The sequence below is a fragment of the Setaria viridis genome, chromosome 5, assembly GCF_005286985.2.
Source record: "Setaria viridis chromosome 5, Setaria_viridis_v4.0, whole genome shotgun sequence".
NCBI lineage: Eukaryota > Viridiplantae > Streptophyta > Magnoliopsida > Poales > Poaceae > Setaria > Setaria viridis.
The window spans coordinates 6,701,696-6,721,003 of NC_048267.2; the positions used below are offsets into that span (position 1 = coordinate 6,701,696).

At 47.4% G+C, this 19,308-nt stretch overlaps 4 protein-coding genes across 5 annotated transcripts; all 4 read left to right on the forward strand.

Annotated features, from left to right (window-relative positions):
• The first annotated feature begins 2,106 nt into the window (after positions 1 to 2,106).
• LOC117855039 (uncharacterized) lies at positions 2,107 to 2,773 on the forward strand. Its single transcript, XM_034737314.2, has 2 exons — positions 2,107 to 2,276; positions 2,375 to 2,773. Exons 1-2 carry the CDS (start codon positions 2,198 to 2,200, stop codon positions 2,563 to 2,565), a joined length of 270 nt encoding a protein of 89 aa, XP_034593205.1. The 5' UTR covers positions 2,107 to 2,197; the 3' UTR covers positions 2,566 to 2,773.
• A 150-nt stretch (positions 2,774 to 2,923) lies between these two features.
• Positions 2,924 to 8,251, forward strand: LOC117858770 (tetraketide alpha-pyrone reductase 2). Its single transcript, XM_034741897.2, has 4 exons — positions 2,924 to 6,907; positions 6,998 to 7,353; positions 7,479 to 7,641; positions 7,738 to 8,251. The coding sequence occupies exons 1-4, from the start codon at positions 6,802 to 6,804 to the stop codon at positions 8,070 to 8,072; spliced, it is 960 nt and encodes a 319-aa protein (XP_034597788.1). The 5' UTR covers positions 2,924 to 6,801; the 3' UTR covers positions 8,073 to 8,251.
• Positions 8,252 to 13,282: 5,031 nt separating this feature from the next.
• On the forward strand, positions 13,283 to 14,401 carry LOC117858197 (Bowman-Birk type trypsin inhibitor). Of its 2 annotated transcripts, none has more exons than XM_034741216.2 (2): positions 13,283 to 13,742; positions 13,819 to 14,401. In XM_034741216.2, exons 1-2 carry the CDS (start codon positions 13,346 to 13,348, stop codon positions 14,067 to 14,069), a joined length of 648 nt encoding a protein of 215 aa, XP_034597107.1. In that variant the 5' UTR covers positions 13,283 to 13,345; the 3' UTR covers positions 14,070 to 14,401. The 2 variants fall into 2 exon arrangements, with proteins under 2 accessions (XP_034597107.1, XP_034597108.1); XM_034741217.2 differs by having other exon boundaries at positions 13,828 to 14,401.
• Positions 14,402 to 16,093: 1,692 nt separating this feature from the next.
• LOC117859093 (Bowman-Birk type trypsin inhibitor) lies at positions 16,094 to 17,210 on the forward strand. Its single transcript, XM_034742277.2, has 2 exons — positions 16,094 to 16,322; positions 16,398 to 17,210. The coding sequence occupies exons 1-2, from the start codon at positions 16,187 to 16,189 to the stop codon at positions 16,928 to 16,930; spliced, it is 669 nt and encodes a 222-aa protein (XP_034598168.1). The 5' UTR covers positions 16,094 to 16,186; the 3' UTR covers positions 16,931 to 17,210.
• The last annotated feature ends 2,098 nt before the right edge of the window (positions 17,211 to 19,308 follow it).

The following is a 19,308-nucleotide window of genomic DNA, read 5'->3' on the forward strand; positions in this document are numbered from 1 at the left end:
GGGGGGGGGAGTCGATCGCGTTGAGTGTATGCATCTAATCAGGCCGGAGTGTTGGCCTAGGAACGAGTAGCCCATTCAGAAATTACACATCCATTCTAGGCGGGCTGAATTGGATCGTGTTTATTTCCGTGACCAAAAATTGTAGCGGGCTAAAATCAGGCAAGCCAATAGCAAACCAATGGGCCGGCAACTGACATGGGCTGTCCGTGAACTAACTTGCTTCATTTTTTTTTAGGGCGATAACAAACTTGCTTGACTGGGTACAAATTTAGGCGGGCCAGTATCACTGTAGCCAGGTAATAAAAAAGAAAAAGAGAATCCTAAAAAAACATAATAGATGGCGCACATGGACCACGTGACTAGCGTACAAGCAACCCCGTCGGTGTATCACCAATCGTATCATCAAAAGATACGATGTGTTTATGCCATGCTACGTATATTCCCATCACCGACAACATTCATATACTCGAATACGATTGTAAGTACATACGCACATCGATGATCGATCTGCAGCAGCCGCAACGCGTACCTTGTCTGTTTCAGAAACAACGTGCAACGCGAGGTCGGGAGCGACAGATCTGCACACTTTGCTATACAACTATACAATCGTCGGAAAAATAATTGGAGGTAGTGCGATAGGTAGATCTACATTGAGTTTTCGCCCGTGACGCCACCCTTAGCGAGTCGATAGCTAAGTGCTCGTCCCATCCCAACCCAAATTGTATATTTCTAAATTTATATCTTATATTATATATTCAGATATAAATGTATATCCTATGAATAGTAAATAACCTATAAATACTAAAACGACCTACAATTTGGGATAAAGGGAGTAGCTAGTATTTCCAAAATTAGTACTCCCTTCATCTCAAAATACATGTCAAACACTTTTAGATTTGACCAACACTATCTCTAGAAATAATTTATTTTAAATAGAAAAATTTACAAATTATAATAATTGGTTTGACGATAAATCTACTAACATCATTTTTATATTATTAGTATCTATGATTATTTTATTTGAGACGAATGGAGTACTCTCTTTTTTGAGGTGTCTTAGGTTTTCTCTAAATCAAACTTTACAATTTTTTACCAACAATAATTAGTCAAGTTGTATGACTTCTCAGTGGATAAAATTAACATGTGTAGACTCGTATTTGAATATGTTTTAAATGCGAGAAATCGATTGTCAAAATATATTTTCTAAGACTTTTTCAAATCCTAATATGCATACTTGAGAGAAAACAGAAACGTTTTGAGTTTTTGACAACGCACCCATCTCATTTAGCCTAAAGACTAGCTAATAGCTATGCATGCAGGTGTACGTGGTTGAGTGGAGTTGAACCTAACAAATGTACCTTTAGTAAGTAGGCAAGTAGCGGCTTCGGAGAACTTTGAGCATCAACCCAGGGATAATCAACAAGAGCCTGATCCGCAACGAAGGCGTAGCAACTTATCTCGAAGTGCATTACAGCTTCGCCAACTACAAGATGCCAAGATCATAGCGTCATTGCTGTCCATTTTGATGCGACGATGCGATGTATCCCGAACTATATTGCTGATGATCGATGAGCGCAGTATACTTATATGACGACAATGAGTACAGCTGGTTTCCACGATAATTCGGAGCCTCCAGCCAGACACGGCTACGTATACCGGTATCCAGATGAGGACGGGTTGGCGGGGGAAGCGGGGGATCGAGGAGGAGAAACACGCACACGGCGATGGCGTCCCCTGGTGAATGGGATCCAGCGCGGCACCAACCTTTACAGTATACGCTGCTGTTTGCTAGCCCACTACTCCTGCTAGGCTGCTTTGATCTAAGATGCATGGCACCAGTACTTGTCACCGCACTCCATTTTGGACCAGCGCGCTGAATTGCCGACACCAGCTAGGACGACCATGGATATCAGGATATGCATGGGATTCCAGTTCCACAAACCACACAACACTTAGCCGCCTCTACTAGTCAAACACGCCTAACACGTGTCTTTGCCCAAAAAAAAAATCCGGTCAAGGATGTGGGCCCTCATGGCAATAATGTGCATCATATGCCATGTTCCCATCTGGACGCCCCCGGCCTATATATAGAGAGGCGCCCCATGGTGGTGTGCCTCAGCAGCGCAGTGCCAGTGACAACTCAAAAGAGCCTTGTTGCTCCAAGCTAAGTGTCGGCAGCAAGCAGCGTGGGGAGAAGATGAAGATCAGCAGCACCGTCCTGGCCATCCTGGTTCTCCAGGCCGTCCTGGTCTCAGCAGCCATGGCGGAATCAAACGGTAGGCACTAGTACTACTCTAGCTAGCTCTCTATGCTGTAGATTTGTTCATATATATCTGTGCGCGCGTGCGTGACCTGATTGCGAACACGAATACAGGCTTGGGCGCGAGCGCGAAGAAGTCGTGCTGCAACTCCTGCACCAGCTGGTCGGGGGTGTACACCTGCGACGACCTGCTGACCAAGTGCGCCGCCACCTGCCAGAACTGCGCCGCCGTGCCCACCGACAAGGGCACCCGCTACAGGTGCCGCGACTTCCTCCCCGAGGGATGCCCCTGCAAGGCCAACTGATCGATCCATCGGTCGAGCTCGTTGCAACTTGCAAGACATCAATAATCCGTTGCTGTTTTTCCATGTGTGTGTGTGTCTCTGATCTTCTCGGTCGAGATGCATAGAATAAGATTAAGTCAGGCGCGCTAGCGTCTTGCTGTACTACTACTGTTAGTTCATTCTCGACAACGCTCGTGGATTTAATAAAGCCTTTTGTTTTGCGATGATCCATGCTTATGGCTTCTTCTCGAGTACTCTCTCCGTTCTTAAACGAATAATGGTTAGTAGGACAAGCTAATTAGGTTATCCTAAATTTCAATTTTTTTGGTGCACCTATCTCGATCTACACTCTACTTACAAACAAAATTAAGTAATCTTTACGGTCGATAACACATGAAAGGATATATCCACATTCTGAATCCAGCTAGTTTCACGCATGCGTACTAGTTCGTCACCCTTATAAACACCAGTTTATGAATCTAGCTAGTTGGAGTTGCACATAAGCACTACAAAATTCGATATTGGCTGTGAGGAAAATGGCCCTAGCTATAATGATTTTGGTGATTAGTGACGAGATAGTCATTGAGACTAATGCGTTTGCAAGATGCATCTTTGTAGGTGTTTTATAGGTCTAAGGATGAATCACAGAACCATCAAAATAAGAAGAAAAAGAAAGACTTAGAAGAATTCTATGGCATCCAAATGATAGTAAAGAAATTTAGAGATAGTTTTATACTAAGGCTTACAAATGATGGTAATGAAGTCAGGACAAAGATACGCGAAGATTTGAAGCAAATCCTGCTGAAAATATGCACCAACACATTCCACCGACTCATACTCTCGTAACAGTAATCGTCACCGATTCAGTCGGTGACCATATGACCAAGGTAGGAGCGTGCACTGTTAACTCTGGTAATAGTAACCATCACCGAATCAGTCGGTGACCACAAGCAGGACCAAGGTAGGCGCATGCACTATTACCACCGATTCATACTCTGGTAACAGTAACCATTACCGAATCAGTCGGTGATCGTCGGTTCGGCTCAGATCGGCTCAAAATCGACTCTAGAAGTTTTGGAGTATAATTAGGCCTCACCGATTCATATGGTGGCTACAGTGACAAGGGCAGCGAATGAATCAGTGATACGCAGAAAGTTACAACGGCTTTGTAACGGCTAGTTCTTGGAGTTGGGGCTATATATACCCCATTGCCGGCCATTTGAGGTGTGTTAGAGCTTGGAGAAGCTATAGGCTCTCACATACACACAAGTGCTCTATCCACCAAAGTGCTAAAGAGAAGATTAAGGCAATTAGCATAAGATCTAGGTCTTGATTAGTGCTAGTTTAGGCCTATTAGCGCATTGCTTTAGAGTTTAGCCTAGAGTTAGGCAAGGTTTGCACACCTCCTTTGTATCGGTGCTTGCGCGCACCAAGAGTGGTAAATCCAAGACCTTGTAAGTCTTGCGAGACCCTCCAATCGCGCTTGTGGAGTGGCCGCCGGTGCTTGTGAGAGGATTGCCAAACCTCTACCAAATGAAGAGCAGTAAGGAGCATTCGGGAGAGGATAGGCGGAGACCCACTTGCGCGTGGGGAAGGCACGTCGGCTATCCTACGGAGTTACTTGACCAAGGAGTTTATGTCCTTGCGCGGGCATTCACTTTGAGAGAGGCTCCAACAACAAGGACTAGTGGAAAGCTTTGCTTTCCGATACCTCGGTAAAAATTATCGTGTCACCACACCAAGAGTTTGTCTTCTCTACCTCATTTATCTTTCGCATTTCTTATTGCACTTACAATTTCGCTTTTACCTTTTCTAGAATTGCCCCGTATAGTTTATACGATTGGAACCTAGGGTGCAAAACTCTTTTGCGGTAGAGATAGCAACACATAGAAAAATCTAGTGCACATCTAGATAGAAATTGATATAGATTTTTATATATACTTGGAGTCTTAGTTTTTAGAACACTCGATTCAAATCCCCTCTTAAAGAGGTGTCACATTGTTGTCAAAACGTGTCCCGCATCGCGCTCATTCCTAAAATGATAATTATATCCGACGGCCATGACCTACCACTAAAAGGATAACTAACGAGTACCACAGCTAATACGCTCAATTCAATTTTTTTCTCTATCTATCCAATCCTTCACTTTTTTTTTTGGTTGACTGTCGCCGCTTACTATTTGCAATCTTTTGGATAAAAAGCGGCCCTACATCGTAGCATCAGAGTTGAGACATATTTGCATTTTTCTCATTTCATTTCTTTCTTGTTTCTTTTCTTTTTATGATGCGTATTTTAATTTCTTTTTTCCACGTCACAAACTTTTTGAATTATTATATTGGTATTAGGAAAACATAGAAAAAGGAGATGTAATTGGGCTCAATTCTGGTCTAAGGGTTGCGCACAGTAGTGTGGGCTGCTAGATAGATGGGTACATATGTGAAGCCTAACATCATTTAATGGGCCACTAAAAATAGTCCTTTCGTGGGCCGGGGGTGGGGTTCCATATATGGGCCCTTGATGTTTATTTTTCATGCAGGCATATGGCCGAGAGCAGAATTAAGAGTTTGCGTTGTAATAATTTGTTACCAGCGTTGTAATAATATGACGGAGTAAAATTATGTAATTTAAGCAAGTCCCACAGAACTAAAAGTTTATCATGTAACTACAGATTTAAGATTGTTAGTGTTTGAACTGCATTGTCATTGTTAGCCGAGCGTGAATGTAGCCGTTGGGCGAACAACGACTTCCTTTGCCACGAGGAATCATGCCCTCTCCGACGAAACTGTTGCATCTGGCAACGATAACACAATAAAGCTCGACGTCCATCCTCGCAGAGCATCCTCGCAGAGCATCTCCCAAGAGAGAGTCCTTATCATTTTTAGGTTTACTAAGACAAATGCTACAGCGGTTTTTTCAATAATCCCATCGCTAATGATACACTCAGCCCAATGATAATGTAGTTCAAACACTAACAATGTTAGTCCGCTAAAGAGAAAAAAAGAATTGTTTCAGATGCTGACTGTTGTACTTGACTATACTAATCACATGCTCTCAAGAAAATTCTTACGATTATAGAGGGAAAACCTACAACCATCATCTTTGGTGGACCAAATTATAATGGTTGAGATCAAAACTTTTAAAAAATCCACATATAATTATTGTTATAAACAAGAAAAAAAAGTCAAGCAGGCACGCAAAAATTCTTAAGCACATTTTCCCTATAGCACATTTTCATTGTTAAGCACGTACTGTCCTTCCCTATAGCACATTTTCATTCTTAAGCACGTACTGTCCTTTACACGTGTCCTTCTCAACTCCATTGGCATTATTCTTGACATGTACATACATGTTAAGCATTTGGGGCCAAGCCGGATGGCCAAGAGCTATGACCTAGCTAAGCTGCATGCCTCTAAAGTTCGTAACCCAGGTCGCCACCGCTGAGGCCGCGAGCATCGTGACCTCTGCTTGTTCCCCTCGAAATGCTATATGTTCCCCTCGTTTATACTGTAGCACTTAGTCAATGCCAACGGACTAACGGAGTTGATAGGATCACGTATATAAAGGACAGTACGTACAGTACATGACACAAGCAGGGACAGAATCATAAAATATACAGTGGTAGGCCAAGTACTAAAAGAAGAAATATCGGAATTTTTAGACCATATCATTACGACTGAAACAATGGTAGGTGCATTGTATTTCACAGGTAGAACTTTTCTTCTGAGACCGGAACCTTTCAAATTCGACAGATTTTCAAGCAAAAAAAATGCTTGTCAGCTCTGATTTTCTAGTAGAACACATTTTGTTCGTCCTTAAGCAGAACATTTTGTTCAGACCATATCATTACGAATAAACAAATTTGAGCCAGAAAACATATGCCGACAGACAGATAAATAGCGTTTCTCTTTAATATTTTGGGTTGAGTAAACTCTTTTCCCGTGCATGTCATGACACATGTCCACCATTCTGCAAGCAATTGTAGGAGCACGAGTCTTCTTCCCATGACCAACCTAATCCAACCCAAAACATGTAAAATTACTCTGCAAGTCTGCATCCAGCCGGCCAACGGCCCGTCTTTCATCTCTATCCAAGAGGGAAAAGTAGAACAACCGCGCTGGTGAGGGCATGTACCGATCGAGGCATGGCTTTATATATGTCTGCATGTTCGAGCCCCCGCCAACGAATTGTAGAAGCACTCGGATCGGAGAACGCGACGACTAGCTAGCAAGAGAGGAGCCCCGCGCGTGAGCGAGAGAGATGCCGGAGTACTGCGTGACCGGGGGGACGGGTTTCATCGCGGCGCACCTCATCCGGGCGCTGCTCGCCGCCGGTCACACGGTTCGCGCCACGGTCAGAGATCCAGGTACGCATCGATCGATCCCCCACGCCAAGCTCTAGCAGGTAGATTACGTGTTTCCATCAGTTCTTGGGTTTTGATTCGCCGTGGACGCAGAGGATGAAGGCAAGGTCGGGTTCCTGTGGGAGCTGGATGGCGCCGGCGAGCGGCTGACGCTGGTGCGCGCGGACCTGATGGTGGAGGGGAGCTTCGACGAGGCCGTGAGCGGCGTGGACGGCGTCTTCCACACGGCCTCCCCCGTGGTGGTGGTCGCCGGCGGCAAGGGCGTGCAGGAGGAGCTGGTGGACCCGATCGTGAAGGGCGCGTCGAACGTGCTGCGGTCGTGCGCCCGGGCGTCGGAGCGCCCGCGCCGCGTCGTCTTCACCTCGTCCTGCTCCTGCGTCCGCTACTGCCACGCCGCCACGCTCAACGAGTCGCACTGGTCCGACGCCGACTACTGCAAGTCCTACAACGTATGAGCGTCGAATTGTCAGCTCGTGTTCCATGTTTGCTGATTATATTTGTTGCTCGATGGATCGCTCTATCGATCTGACGAAGAACTGAATTGCGTTGGAGCATGGTGATGTGTATACCACAGCTGTGGTACGCGTACGCCAAGACGGTGGCGGAGAAGGAGGCGTGGCGGCTGGCGAAGGAGCACGGCCTCGACCTGGTGGTGGTGAACCCGTCGTTCGTCATCGGCCCGGCGCTGGGGCCCAGGCCCACAAGCACCATACTCATCGTCCTCGCCATGCTCAAAGGTTCCTCTAGCTAGCTGCGATCGATCTGCAGGTCCATCGATGATCACGAGTACTGAAGTTGATGACTGACGATGCCACGATGGAACGGGTATGCAGGGGAGCTGGGCAAGTACCCGAACACGACGATCGGGTTCGTGCACGTGGACGACGTGGTGCTGTGCCACGTCCTGGCCATGGAGGACGCCAGGGCCTCCGGGCGGCTCATCTGCTCCTGCGACGTCGCGCACTGGTCGGAGATCCTCTCCTCGCTCAGGGAGAGGTACCCGCAGTACCCCATCCCCACGGAGTGCAGCGCCCAGAAGGGGGACGACAGGCCGCACAGGATGGACACCACCAAGATCAGGGCGCTGGGATTCCCGCCATTCCTCTCCGTGCAGCAGATGTTCGACGACTGCATCAAGAGCTTCCAGGACAAGGGCCTCCTCCCGTAGTCCAAAGACATATCCCTCCATTAATCGCATCACTTGCATGAAGAATGAAGAAACTCTTACTGCAGCCTCGTCAAATTAATTCATGGCTCTGTGTCCCCAAATATAAGCATTACTGATTTTTTCCTAAAAGGCAAATTGTATTAATTAAGTCAGATTTATAAAAAAAGTATCGACACCTACCGTATCAAATATATTTTATAATGAATTTAATAATATTAATTTCATATAGTAAATGTTGACATTCTTTTTTAAGCTCAGTCAGGCTGAAGACGATGCATAGTTTAACTTGGGATAAAATTAAAAATCATATATTTTTAGAGATCGCCAAAAGAATATTATTGGTAAAACCTCCCTCCCTTCTAATACCACAAAGTGAATGCAATGACACACAATTAGGACATCTAAGAAAAAGGAAACGTAAAAAGACGTCGAAAACATATGCTTTGACCAACATAAAAACACATGGAAGAAAATGGCGGTCTGTGAATTTGAGGATATATATGACGGTTCGTTAAAAGCCATATGTAGTATAGTATGAATTGCAATCAACTCAAGAAATCGTCTCTTAAATTGGTCAACTCCGGATCCAGCGCCACGGATGCTCGGCGTCACAGGGTCCTCCAAATCAAGTGTCATGGGGGTAGTGGCATTGGGGATGGGAGCTGACAAGATTGGGGGCTGTGGATGGGGATGCAAGTGACGACAAGAATGGCGATGGCCAAGGATGCGGTTGACGACATGGCGGAGGCGGGAATGGCATTGGTTTGGTCGCCATGAGTACCGCAAGGTTGATACCACTGGGCTTGTCGGAAGCGAGTGGAGAAGCAAGGAACCTAGAGGTAGCTAGGGTTATTAGAAGAGCTTTAGGACATTGGATCTTTCATGTTAAGGTGGCGCTTGATCCACGATACTTTTTTACGAAAGTCGGCAGCGAGGTCTCTGCTGGAGAGAGATCCAGTACCCGCACGGAAGGAAGAAGATGGAGTTCTACTAAAATTCATCTGTAATCCTACTAGGACTCATACCATATAATCCTACTAGAACTCATACCATGTAACTCTACTAGGACTCCTCCTTATAACGGACTTGTAATCCCGCCTCCTAAAATATATAAAGGAGAGCAGGAGTCACTAGATCGGTAAGCCAAGATCTCATAGAACCACAACAGCGTACCAAAAATCCTCAACACCAAACAACACCCAAATGCAGGGTGCAATATACAATACCCCAAACAGGATGTAGGGTATTATGTTACTCTGACGGTCCGAACCTGTATAAATCCGTATCTTGTGTCATCACTTTTACCTTCGAGTTCCAGGTTCGGCGATCCCCCAGCAATCAATCTATTATCTCGGGATACCCCTCGGTAGATTGCTGGGTATAAAATACCGATATCTGGCGCGCTAGGTAGGGGTGATTGTCGAGATCATCGAACGAGCTTGAAGGATCTTATCATCAACAATTATCAAGATCAATCTACTCTACAAGAACGTTGTTCTCCCATCCAATCGACGACTCAATGTGCAACTGTGTCGGAGTCCAAGGCGAAGTCGCCGGACAGGCTAATTCCAAACTAGCATCTGTTCTTGCTGAATTGGAATTCAAAACGGAGTATGGACTGGAGAAATTCACCTGTCGCTGATCGTCTCCAAGCATCAAGATTGACATGGAATAGAATTGGACGGCGTCAAGACGAAATCATATAGGGAATCGATTTCCTTAGTTGAGTCCGAAGCAGAGACCAGGTTTGTTGATCGGAAACGAAAAAGCACGCCAATCATCAAAATAAAGAAACAGTTGCCTCTGTTCCCTCTGGCGTTGGAAATCAATGGTGTATTCAGCTATGTGCACACCAAAAAAACTACCAAAAGGACTTCAGTTTGCACGGCAACACCAACAAATCTCCGACGATGCGATCGACTACTTCTACAAGAGCAAGACGTCTACGCCGACTCGCTAATGAGTACTTCAACTACTCGTCTCGACTACAAAACTAGTCAAGGGCGGGCCTCGTACCGTCGACAACTAGTCAGAATCAACTCCGACTAGTCGGCTTATCAACAACCGTCGCGGCTTGATCGACAATTGTTCATGAATTAAGGTAAGTCACTTTTTTAATAATTATTTTTCTTTGCCTTGTTTTCAGAATGGTTGGTGAATTCGCTGATTATACGCCTCTCGACGGGAATTACCCTTCAGAGCTACACTTCGCCAACTACTCTTGGGGCATGTTGACCGACAGCTATGGGCTTCTTACACCGAATTACGGAGGCTATCGCCACGGGTTTGGTGCACTGAGTTCCGGAAGCTCTGCCACAGGCTTGGTACACCGAATTATGAGGCTCTGCCACGAAGTTTGGTGCATCAAGTGCAGGACATTCACAGCGGCTACACCCTAGTGAGGCAAAAATCCTATGCTTGGCATACACGCGCTTTCCTCACCAAAAGGCAGAAAAGTCTCAATGACTACTTTACGCGCAATTGCGTAGTCTTTTTATCACAATGCCGATTATTTATTAAATGTCTTCTCTTAGCGGTCACTGTTGTACATACATCTATGAGCCCACCAAAAGGTTTGGACAATGCTAAATATGGGGCTGGACACCGAGACGCATTTTATATGGAGACCATGACGCAGGACGGCGTAGTCTACATGGAAAGACAGGAGCTAGTTGAGGATTAGGAAAGTACTCATTGTAATAAGAGTAGAACTCTTCTAGCCGTATCCAACTAGTATTCTTGTAACCAACCGACCTGTAATTTTGCCCCCGGCAAGATAAGGTGAGGTAGGGATCCCCTCAAATTAATTTAATCCAACCAAAAGATAGGACGTAGGGTATTACGCAATCTAGCGGCCTGACCCTGTCTAAATCGTGTGTCTGCGTTTACCTTCAAGTTCCTAATCTCGACGAGCCCCACTGACCAAAACACTACCTCGGGCACCCCCCTCGGCAGGTTGCTGGGTTTAAACATCGACAGTCACTAATCTCCTCAAGCAGAACACGCCTTAATTTGTGAAAGACTCGGATCTTCTGTCATGCCTAAATGTTAGGGCGTGAGATAAAGATCTCTGTAGCAGCAATGCCAGTACGCGTACATGAGATAAAGATCTCACACACTTTGGCTATGGCTAAATAGGGACTGAGAGCCTAAACGTAATAGGCTAACTACTCGAGAAAAATATAGCCAAAACAAGAGCATGACACACAACATTTACACTACATTCATCACTGAATAAGAATAAATTTTAGTGTTTTCAATATTTTACAAATATACTACATAATGTATGCATCTCTTTTTGCAGGTCAAGCTTTGGCAACAACTCTCCAGGATGCTCAGCGTACCTATAATGGCTTCGCTAGCTCCCAGACTCGGGGGCTAAGTGCGAATTACTACTCAGAATATCTCCAGTGGCTCAGCAAGCTTCCAAGCTTGGGGGCTAAGCACCAATAACTACTCAACGTGGTATCTACAGCTCACCTGGCGCATAAGCTCGGGGGCTGGACGCCGCAATACAACTCGAATGATGACTTGCGTGAAGATAAAAACCCTCGGATTGATTATTTAATCATTCCAAGGCTTGAGGGCTACCCGTCAGTTGATTTTTTTTCAAGACAAAGAGAGAAGATTCAAGATTTTATTGACCCTCAACCTGATTCTTCGATTCAACCTAAGGCTCGAGAGCTACTCCATATGGAGTGCGACTTTCGCCGCCCTCCGTATCACAATCCGAAAATGAAGATTACAAAATCAAGACTATCAAGGCTTGAGCACACCATAGCCTCATAACAGCTTTGAGAAACTTTGAAGATTCAGTCAGACAAAATACTCGAAGAGCACCAAAACTACTCGGCGAGGATCTGAAAAGTACTCGAAGGCTGCTACACTCGACTATGAAGCGCTCGGGGGCTTGTCGGGGATAGATCTCCAGTACCCGCAAGGAAGGAAGAAGACAGACTACTACTAGGATTCCCCTGTAATCCTACTAGGACTCATACCATGTAATCCTACTAGGACTCCCCCTTGTAACTGACTAGTAATCCACCCCTTGGAGTATATAAAGGAGAGCAAGGATCCCTGGATCGGTAGGTCAAGACCTCATAGAACCACAACAGAGGACCAAATCCTCAACACCAGACAACACCCAAGTGCAGGCAATATACAACAACCCAAACAGGACGTAGGATATTACGCTACTCGGGCGGCCTGAATCTGTATAAATCCATGCCTCGTGTCCTCGCTTTTACTTTCCAGGTTCGGTGATTCCCCACCAATCAATCTACTACCTCGGGATACCTCTGGTAGGTTGCCGGGCTGTCTCACCTTTTTTTTTAATAAAAAAATGAATATTTACATTGAGCTTTCATGGGCCTATGACCCAAGAAAGAAAAGGGAGCTAGAAATGGTTAGAAATTAGGGTTGTTTTAGAAAATTTTAAATCACTTGGAGTTAGATATTGGTGGCTCAAAAACAACATGAAATTAAACTAGACTTACATATACATATATATCAGGAGCATTCAGATGAACCATTGTAATCATAGTTCAGCCCAAATACATATATTTTAAATTACTTTACTTTAACCTTTATAGATTCAAAATGAATCTCGGAGCTGGTGCTGTGCCAGACAGCCCCTATACAACCAAGTTTCTTGATTTTATTACTCGAAACATGTTCTCTACCGATCCATCGACACCTATCCCTTAAAAAAATGAATAAAAAATCTCGACGGTGGTAGCCTGGTAGGTAGCACATTGTGCGGTAAGGTTGCCACATATATGCTCCATGCAGATGACGTGTTCGACGACGTACGTCGCCACGATTTTATCCAGGGCATGCATGCGGCAGTGCAGCGTTGGGCTTGCAGCCTTGCACATGTACTTGCTTGGATGAACGGATCATCTCGATGATCTTCTGGTTCATGCAGGCACGTGTGAGGCCTTAGCTCCCTACGCCTGCGGCCTGCAGGAGAAATTAAAAGATTTGGAAATCAATGAGTTCCGTGCGAGCGAAATTCAGGATACTGCAACTAACTGGGAGACAGGATCCATATAATACACGGACTCCATGGCTCCATGCTGCCACTGATGCGTTCGATCGCGTACACACGTGTCCACGCCCACTGGCTCCCACGTACGCGCACGTCGTCTCGCTCGTCGCCCTTCTACCGATCGCACCAGCGTGCTATTATTTATACGGCCTCCGCCATCTCAATCTGTCGCCAAGAGCCCCAAACCACACGAGTAACAAGACTGAGGCAGCCACACCCATACATGGAGAAAAGAGTTGCTTCAAGGATCCTGCTGATGATGCTTTCGCTCCAGGCTCTGCTCCTTGTCGCCGGGCTCTCCACCCCCGCCGCCACCACGGTGGCGGTGGCTGGCGGCTCCGGCGAGGACATGGGCGGCGCCATTCGCCTTCCCAGCGACACCGCGTCAGGTGAGAGGCCGTGGAAGTGCTGCGACCTGCAAACATGCACCAAGTCGATCCCAGCGTTCTGCCGGTGCCGGGACCTGCTTGAGCAGTGCTCGGACGCCTGCAAGGAGTGCGGCAAGGTGAGGGACTCGGACCCTCCGCGCTACATTTGCCAGGACGTGTACAGAGGCATCCCCGCGCCCATGTGCCACGAGCACCAAGGGAGGACGAACCAAGTGGTCGTCGTCCATGCCGGTGCGTAATTGTCTATACCTTAACTTTTTTTTTTCTTCTCTCGATTTGCCTGTGGATAATGATCGATTATTCCCAGGTCCTAAAGAGATGGCGGCAGTTGTGAGGGGGTCGAAGAAGGGAGAAAATGGCAAGGGGAGGCCATGGAAATGCTGCGACAAGGCCGTCCCCGGGCCGACGACGGAGGGACAGGTGTGGTACTGCATGGACAAGGTGGACAAGTGCACCTGCAACCGCTGCTTCGAGCTGGAGGGCAGTCACCGCTACTACTACTGCCTCGACGGATACCAGGGCAGTGACCCAGGGCCAAGCTGCACTACCCATGCATGAGGTGAAGAAGAAGAGAGACGCCTTCCATGGCCATGGCTGTCTCCGATCACTACTAGAGGTCAATAAGAGCTAGTGCTTTAGCTAGCGTGCATGCGCACGCATTGATGCATCGTGGTCCATGTGCTAATGGCGCTGCAGTTCTCGATGGATCGATGGCGAGGTATGTTCATCAGTGTCTCGCTGGTAAACGCTGGATGCCTGGATCGAGTAGGACTGTAACAGATCGCGGTGTTTTTTTTTTCCTATCGCTGTGCTGTTTACCGTTTCCTGTCACTTATGTTTCCTGTGAAGCAAACATGAATAAAATGGACGAGAGTATCACTTCAGTTTTATGTATAAAAATGTTTGCTATATGACCTGAGGCATATATCTACCCGCTCAGAAGCGCAACCAAAGCATGGCCCAACCAGGAGAGAATGAATAACGGTCTAGAGGTTTATCGCCCCGAACCATCTCTAATTTTGCCTTCCCTTCGGACGACGGTATCCATCCGATTTTGATCCAACCCTCTACAGAACAGCATGAGGCACTATGTTCATCTTCTTCCTCCAGTTGCTTCGCATACGCCCCATGCCTGCCCGGCTCCTCCATACCGCCAGCCGCCAGGTCCCTCTCGTCTCCGACATAGGGACGCACGCACCCATCCACTGTCATGCTAACGTACCATTTCGTTTGTACACTTCCCCACCGCCGGCACTGGCCCAGCCGCCCAGGCCCACTGGTCTTCCTCCAACGGCTACGGCCACCCGCCACCCGCTTCCTACGTTGTCGGTCTTCCTACCCTCTCCCTCTAAAAAACCCAAGCCGAGAAACTTAATCCCGATCACGAACAATCCCTTCCTCAAAGCGGAACCAAGGAGCTCGTTATTGTGATCGCCTCATCGGTGTTCATTGCATGAAAAGTTTTGCAAAATTGACGCGTATATTCCAAATATCCATATTTTGAGCCGTATCAGTTTCACAAAGCGCCGTATCAGTTTCACAAAGCGACTGAAAATAGGGATACGGTTAAACTTTACTCTGTCACATCGAATGTTTATATAAGTTATTTATAAAACCCATCGCACAAGTTGGAGCTAAACGGCGATACAGCCGATACACGGCGATACGAATCTATTAAGCCCGATACACGGCGATATTAAATATAAGTTATTTATAAAACCCATCGCACAAGTTGGAGCTAAACGGCGATACAAACCCATCGCACAAGTTGGAGTTAAACGGCGATACAGTCGATAAACGGCGATACACGGCGATACGAATCTATTAAGCCCGATACACGGCGATACGAATCTATTAAGCCTAATTAGTCCATAATTTGACAATATGCTGCTATAGTAACCATTTGCTAATGATGAATTAATTAGAGCTAAATGGCGATACAGCTGATACAGGGCGATACGAATCTATTAAGCCTAATTAGTCCATAATTTGACAATGTACTGCTATAGTAACCATTGCTAATGATGAATTAATTAGGTTTAATAGATTTTTCTCGCCGTTTTGCCTCCATCTACTAATAATGGATTAATTAGGCTTAATAGATTCATCTCGCCGTCTCGCCGTTTTACCTCCCTCTAGTTAATTAGTTTTATATAACTAATTAACTCATATTTAATCCTGCTAATTAGTATAGAATATTCGATATATTCGATGTGATACTAAAGGATCCAAACCCCCCTTAATTAAAGTCGAGGCCGGGCCATGACCCATCCAGTTGCATGCAGAGGACGGCTGTGAAACGCTGCCACGGCTCCAGCCATGCATGCCAGCGCTGGCCTTGCATGCGTGGCATTTCGTCAGACGAGCTGCGAGTCGTTCAACGCAGGCATGTGGCGCCCGGCGACAGACCCTGAAGTCAAGTGTCATTACATGCATGATCTGCATGCTGATGGTCATACTCTCTCGCCTCCAGCTAGCTAGAGCCACCGCCGCGTGTCCTCTCCATGTCGCTTCCTGATTGGTCCGAGCCCGTTACTTATGCCGTCGCACATCATCACTCACCACGCACACTGCCGCCAGGACTCAGGAGCGCGAGAGTGGAGCGCCCTGAAAGCACTTCACAAACTGATAAATAAAGCACGTGGGGAACGCGACTGAGAGGCCGAGGCAGCCACATGGCGAGAGGCGTTGCCTCCAACCCGCTAATGCTTTCGCTCGAGGCGGCCGTGCTGCTCCTCGTCGCCGCCGGGGTCCCCGCGGCGGCCCTCCGCGACGACATGGACGCCATTCGCGTCCCCACCCATGTCAGAGGTGAGAGGCGACACGCGATTCCCTTTTGCAGTCGATCGCATAGCTAATCGATCGGTCTGCACACGTCTCCTCCAGGCGTTGCTGACCTTGTCACGGCGGTGGCGCGCGCGACGAAGGGTGACGATGAGAAGAGGCCGTGGAAGTGCTGCGACCTCGCCATGTGCATGAGGTCGTGGCCGCCGATCTGCCGGTGCCTCGACGAGGTCGAGCGCTGCTCCGGCGCCTGCAGGAACTGCGAGGAGACGGGGGACTCGCGCCGCACCTGCGTCGACTGGTACAAGGGCCAGCCCGGGCCCCAGTGCCACCACAAGGACGCAGCTGAGCGACAGGCGGCAGCTGCTGCTGACGCGGAGAAGAAGGGCGGCGACGAGAAGAGGCCGTGGAAATGCTGCAGCCTGCCCATCTGCACCAGGTCGCAGCCTCCGATCTGCCACTGCTGGGACGAGGTGAAGCGCTGCTCCAGCGCCTGCGTGCACTGCGAGGTGGTGGAGGGCTCGTCGGGCGGCCCGCGCCGCTACCGCTGCCTGGACACGCACCACGGCGACCCCGGGCCGAGGTGCCGGGAGAAACAGTGGGCGCCGACCGTCGCCACCAGCTACCGTTTCTAGCTAGCTAGCGGCTAGCGCAGACGTTTGTTGCGACGCTGATCGATCGATCAGCGTTGCTGCGTGCCCTTGGTGACCTCATGTTATGTTTCTGTTTGCTGTCCTAGGTAGTAGTAGTAGTAAGACTTGTTGTAATGTGCTGTACTGTATCAGTGTATCCTGATCGACCAGGAGGCTCCTCTGCTCTGAATAAATAAAGTGGACAAGGGGCAGCTGGTGCACGGTCCCGTGCATGCATGGCGCGGGCCTGTAGTACGAGCCCTGCACTCGTTAAGTTTCTTCATCGATGATCCCTGAGCTGTGTCTGCGTGCATGGAGAACACCTGCAGGCAAGGACATTGAGCACGCGTGGACCACACTTACACTGTCCCCAGCAGATCCTCATGCGTAGGAACTGCATGGCCACTTGCCACTGTGGCGTAGAGCCGTAGACAGGTGTGATGGCAGCAGTGGATGAGCAGAGTGGGCTGCCATCATCAGAGAACGGGCTTTAAATAAAGTAAGGTGGAAAAGCCCCTGCGGCGGCCCAACAACAGACAGAAATGGACGTTTTGACCATGCGATTGGGAAGTCCGGAGCAACAAAGCAGGCCCATCCATTGCTTCAGTCACCGAAACACCTTTGCGGCCGGTGCCGTTCTTTAGCAGCCAGAAGCTTCCTCCCGCTCGCCGCCTTGCGCCTTGGCCAGCACTAGCAACCTGAGAAGAGCAGAAGACATCGAGGAAAAGGATCGCGACGACACGGCCAGGTCGACGAAAAGGTGGCTGCGGACATTGACCGAGCCTGATTTGCTTCGCAGCTCGCATCATCCGTTCACGGAACTAGGTGAGACGAGCGGAACCGGAACCACGAGCGAGCTGCAAGCCAAGCGACGACCCGGCGGCCGGTTCAATCCGGCTGGAAACCACAACGCCGACCGCCCCCATTTGGCAGCGCAGGAGCATGCAAATCTACTAGTCAGCGACCCGGAACGCGCTCGCGCTTCCCTGTAACGACAGCAACGGCGACGACCCACCAGACGACCGCACCACCGCTACTGTAAAACTGCGTCCAGCCGCCCACCAGACGACCGCACCACCGCTACTGTAAAACTGCGTCTAGCCGGCATTGGTTGTGGTTGATTTTTGATCCAGTACCAATGTGAGCATTAGTATCAGATCTAACAGCTAGTTCCTCATGAGTTCCCCGTAACCTCCTTTATTGGAGGCTTCAACCAGTACTAAAGGTCACCCGTTAGTACCGGGTAAAGGTTAGTTCCTCATGAGTTCCCCGTAACCTCCTTTATTGGAGGCTTCAACCAGTACTAAAGGTCACCTGTTAGTACCGGGTGAAACCTTCACCTGGTACTAATGTGTCTGAGGGTCTTTAGTAATGGATGGAGGCTCCATCCGGTACTAATATGCAACCTTTAGTATCGGGTGAAGCCTCCACCCGGTACTAATTTTTCTTCTATAAATTAGGTGTCTTCTTCCTCCTGTCTAAGTCATTTCCTCCGGCTCGAGCTTTATCCATTCATTGCGAAATAGGGGAGGTGCTGTCGGATTTTTAACCATTTCGTGGGGATTTCACTCATTCAAGTGTTGTAAAAGTTAGAAACTCATCCTCCCTTGATACATGTTTAGTATACTAAGTTTTATGCTTTAGAGTTAGAGTAATTTGTGATTTTTAGAATAAGATACAATGGAGAAAATTTTCATTTATATGCATGTGTTATTTAGAACTCATATTTGTGATTTTTAGAATAGCTCCAATTTTTTGAATGCTATATTTCATATTAGTCAAAGAAATTAGTAGTTTATTCCTTTACAAATATGAGCTAAATAAATTAAGGGGAAAAATATATTTTGTGCATATTTTAGTCATTTGTAAATATGAGCGAGATAAATTGTGATTTATAGAGATAATAAGATGAAATAGAGGTACGTAATTAGCAATTTTTAGAATAAGCTACAATGGAGAAACTTTTTATTTATATGTTATGTTTGAGCTAAATAAATTGTAGGGAAAAATATAATTTGTTCATAGTTTAGTCATTTGTAAATATAGCTAAATAAATTATGGTACATAGATATGGCTACTGCTGCTGGAGGTAGTAGCGATGGTGGGAGCGATCGTTGTTCCTCTCGCGGCAAGGGGAGAACCATAATTGGTCCTCATGATAAGCTAAAGAAAATGAGCACGTGAGAGAGAGCAATGCTTCATTATTTGCAAAGATGCCATGAAGATGCTGTTGTGGCTGGTCAGAAAACCTCCTTTTGGTGGTTGTTATGCTCCACCTCCAGTCCCGGGTATTTCAGATCCACTTAGTACTACCGTTGTAGGAGGCATAAATAAACCACAGGATGAGGCTAGGTCAGCGAAACCTTCGTCTTCGCCGCCCA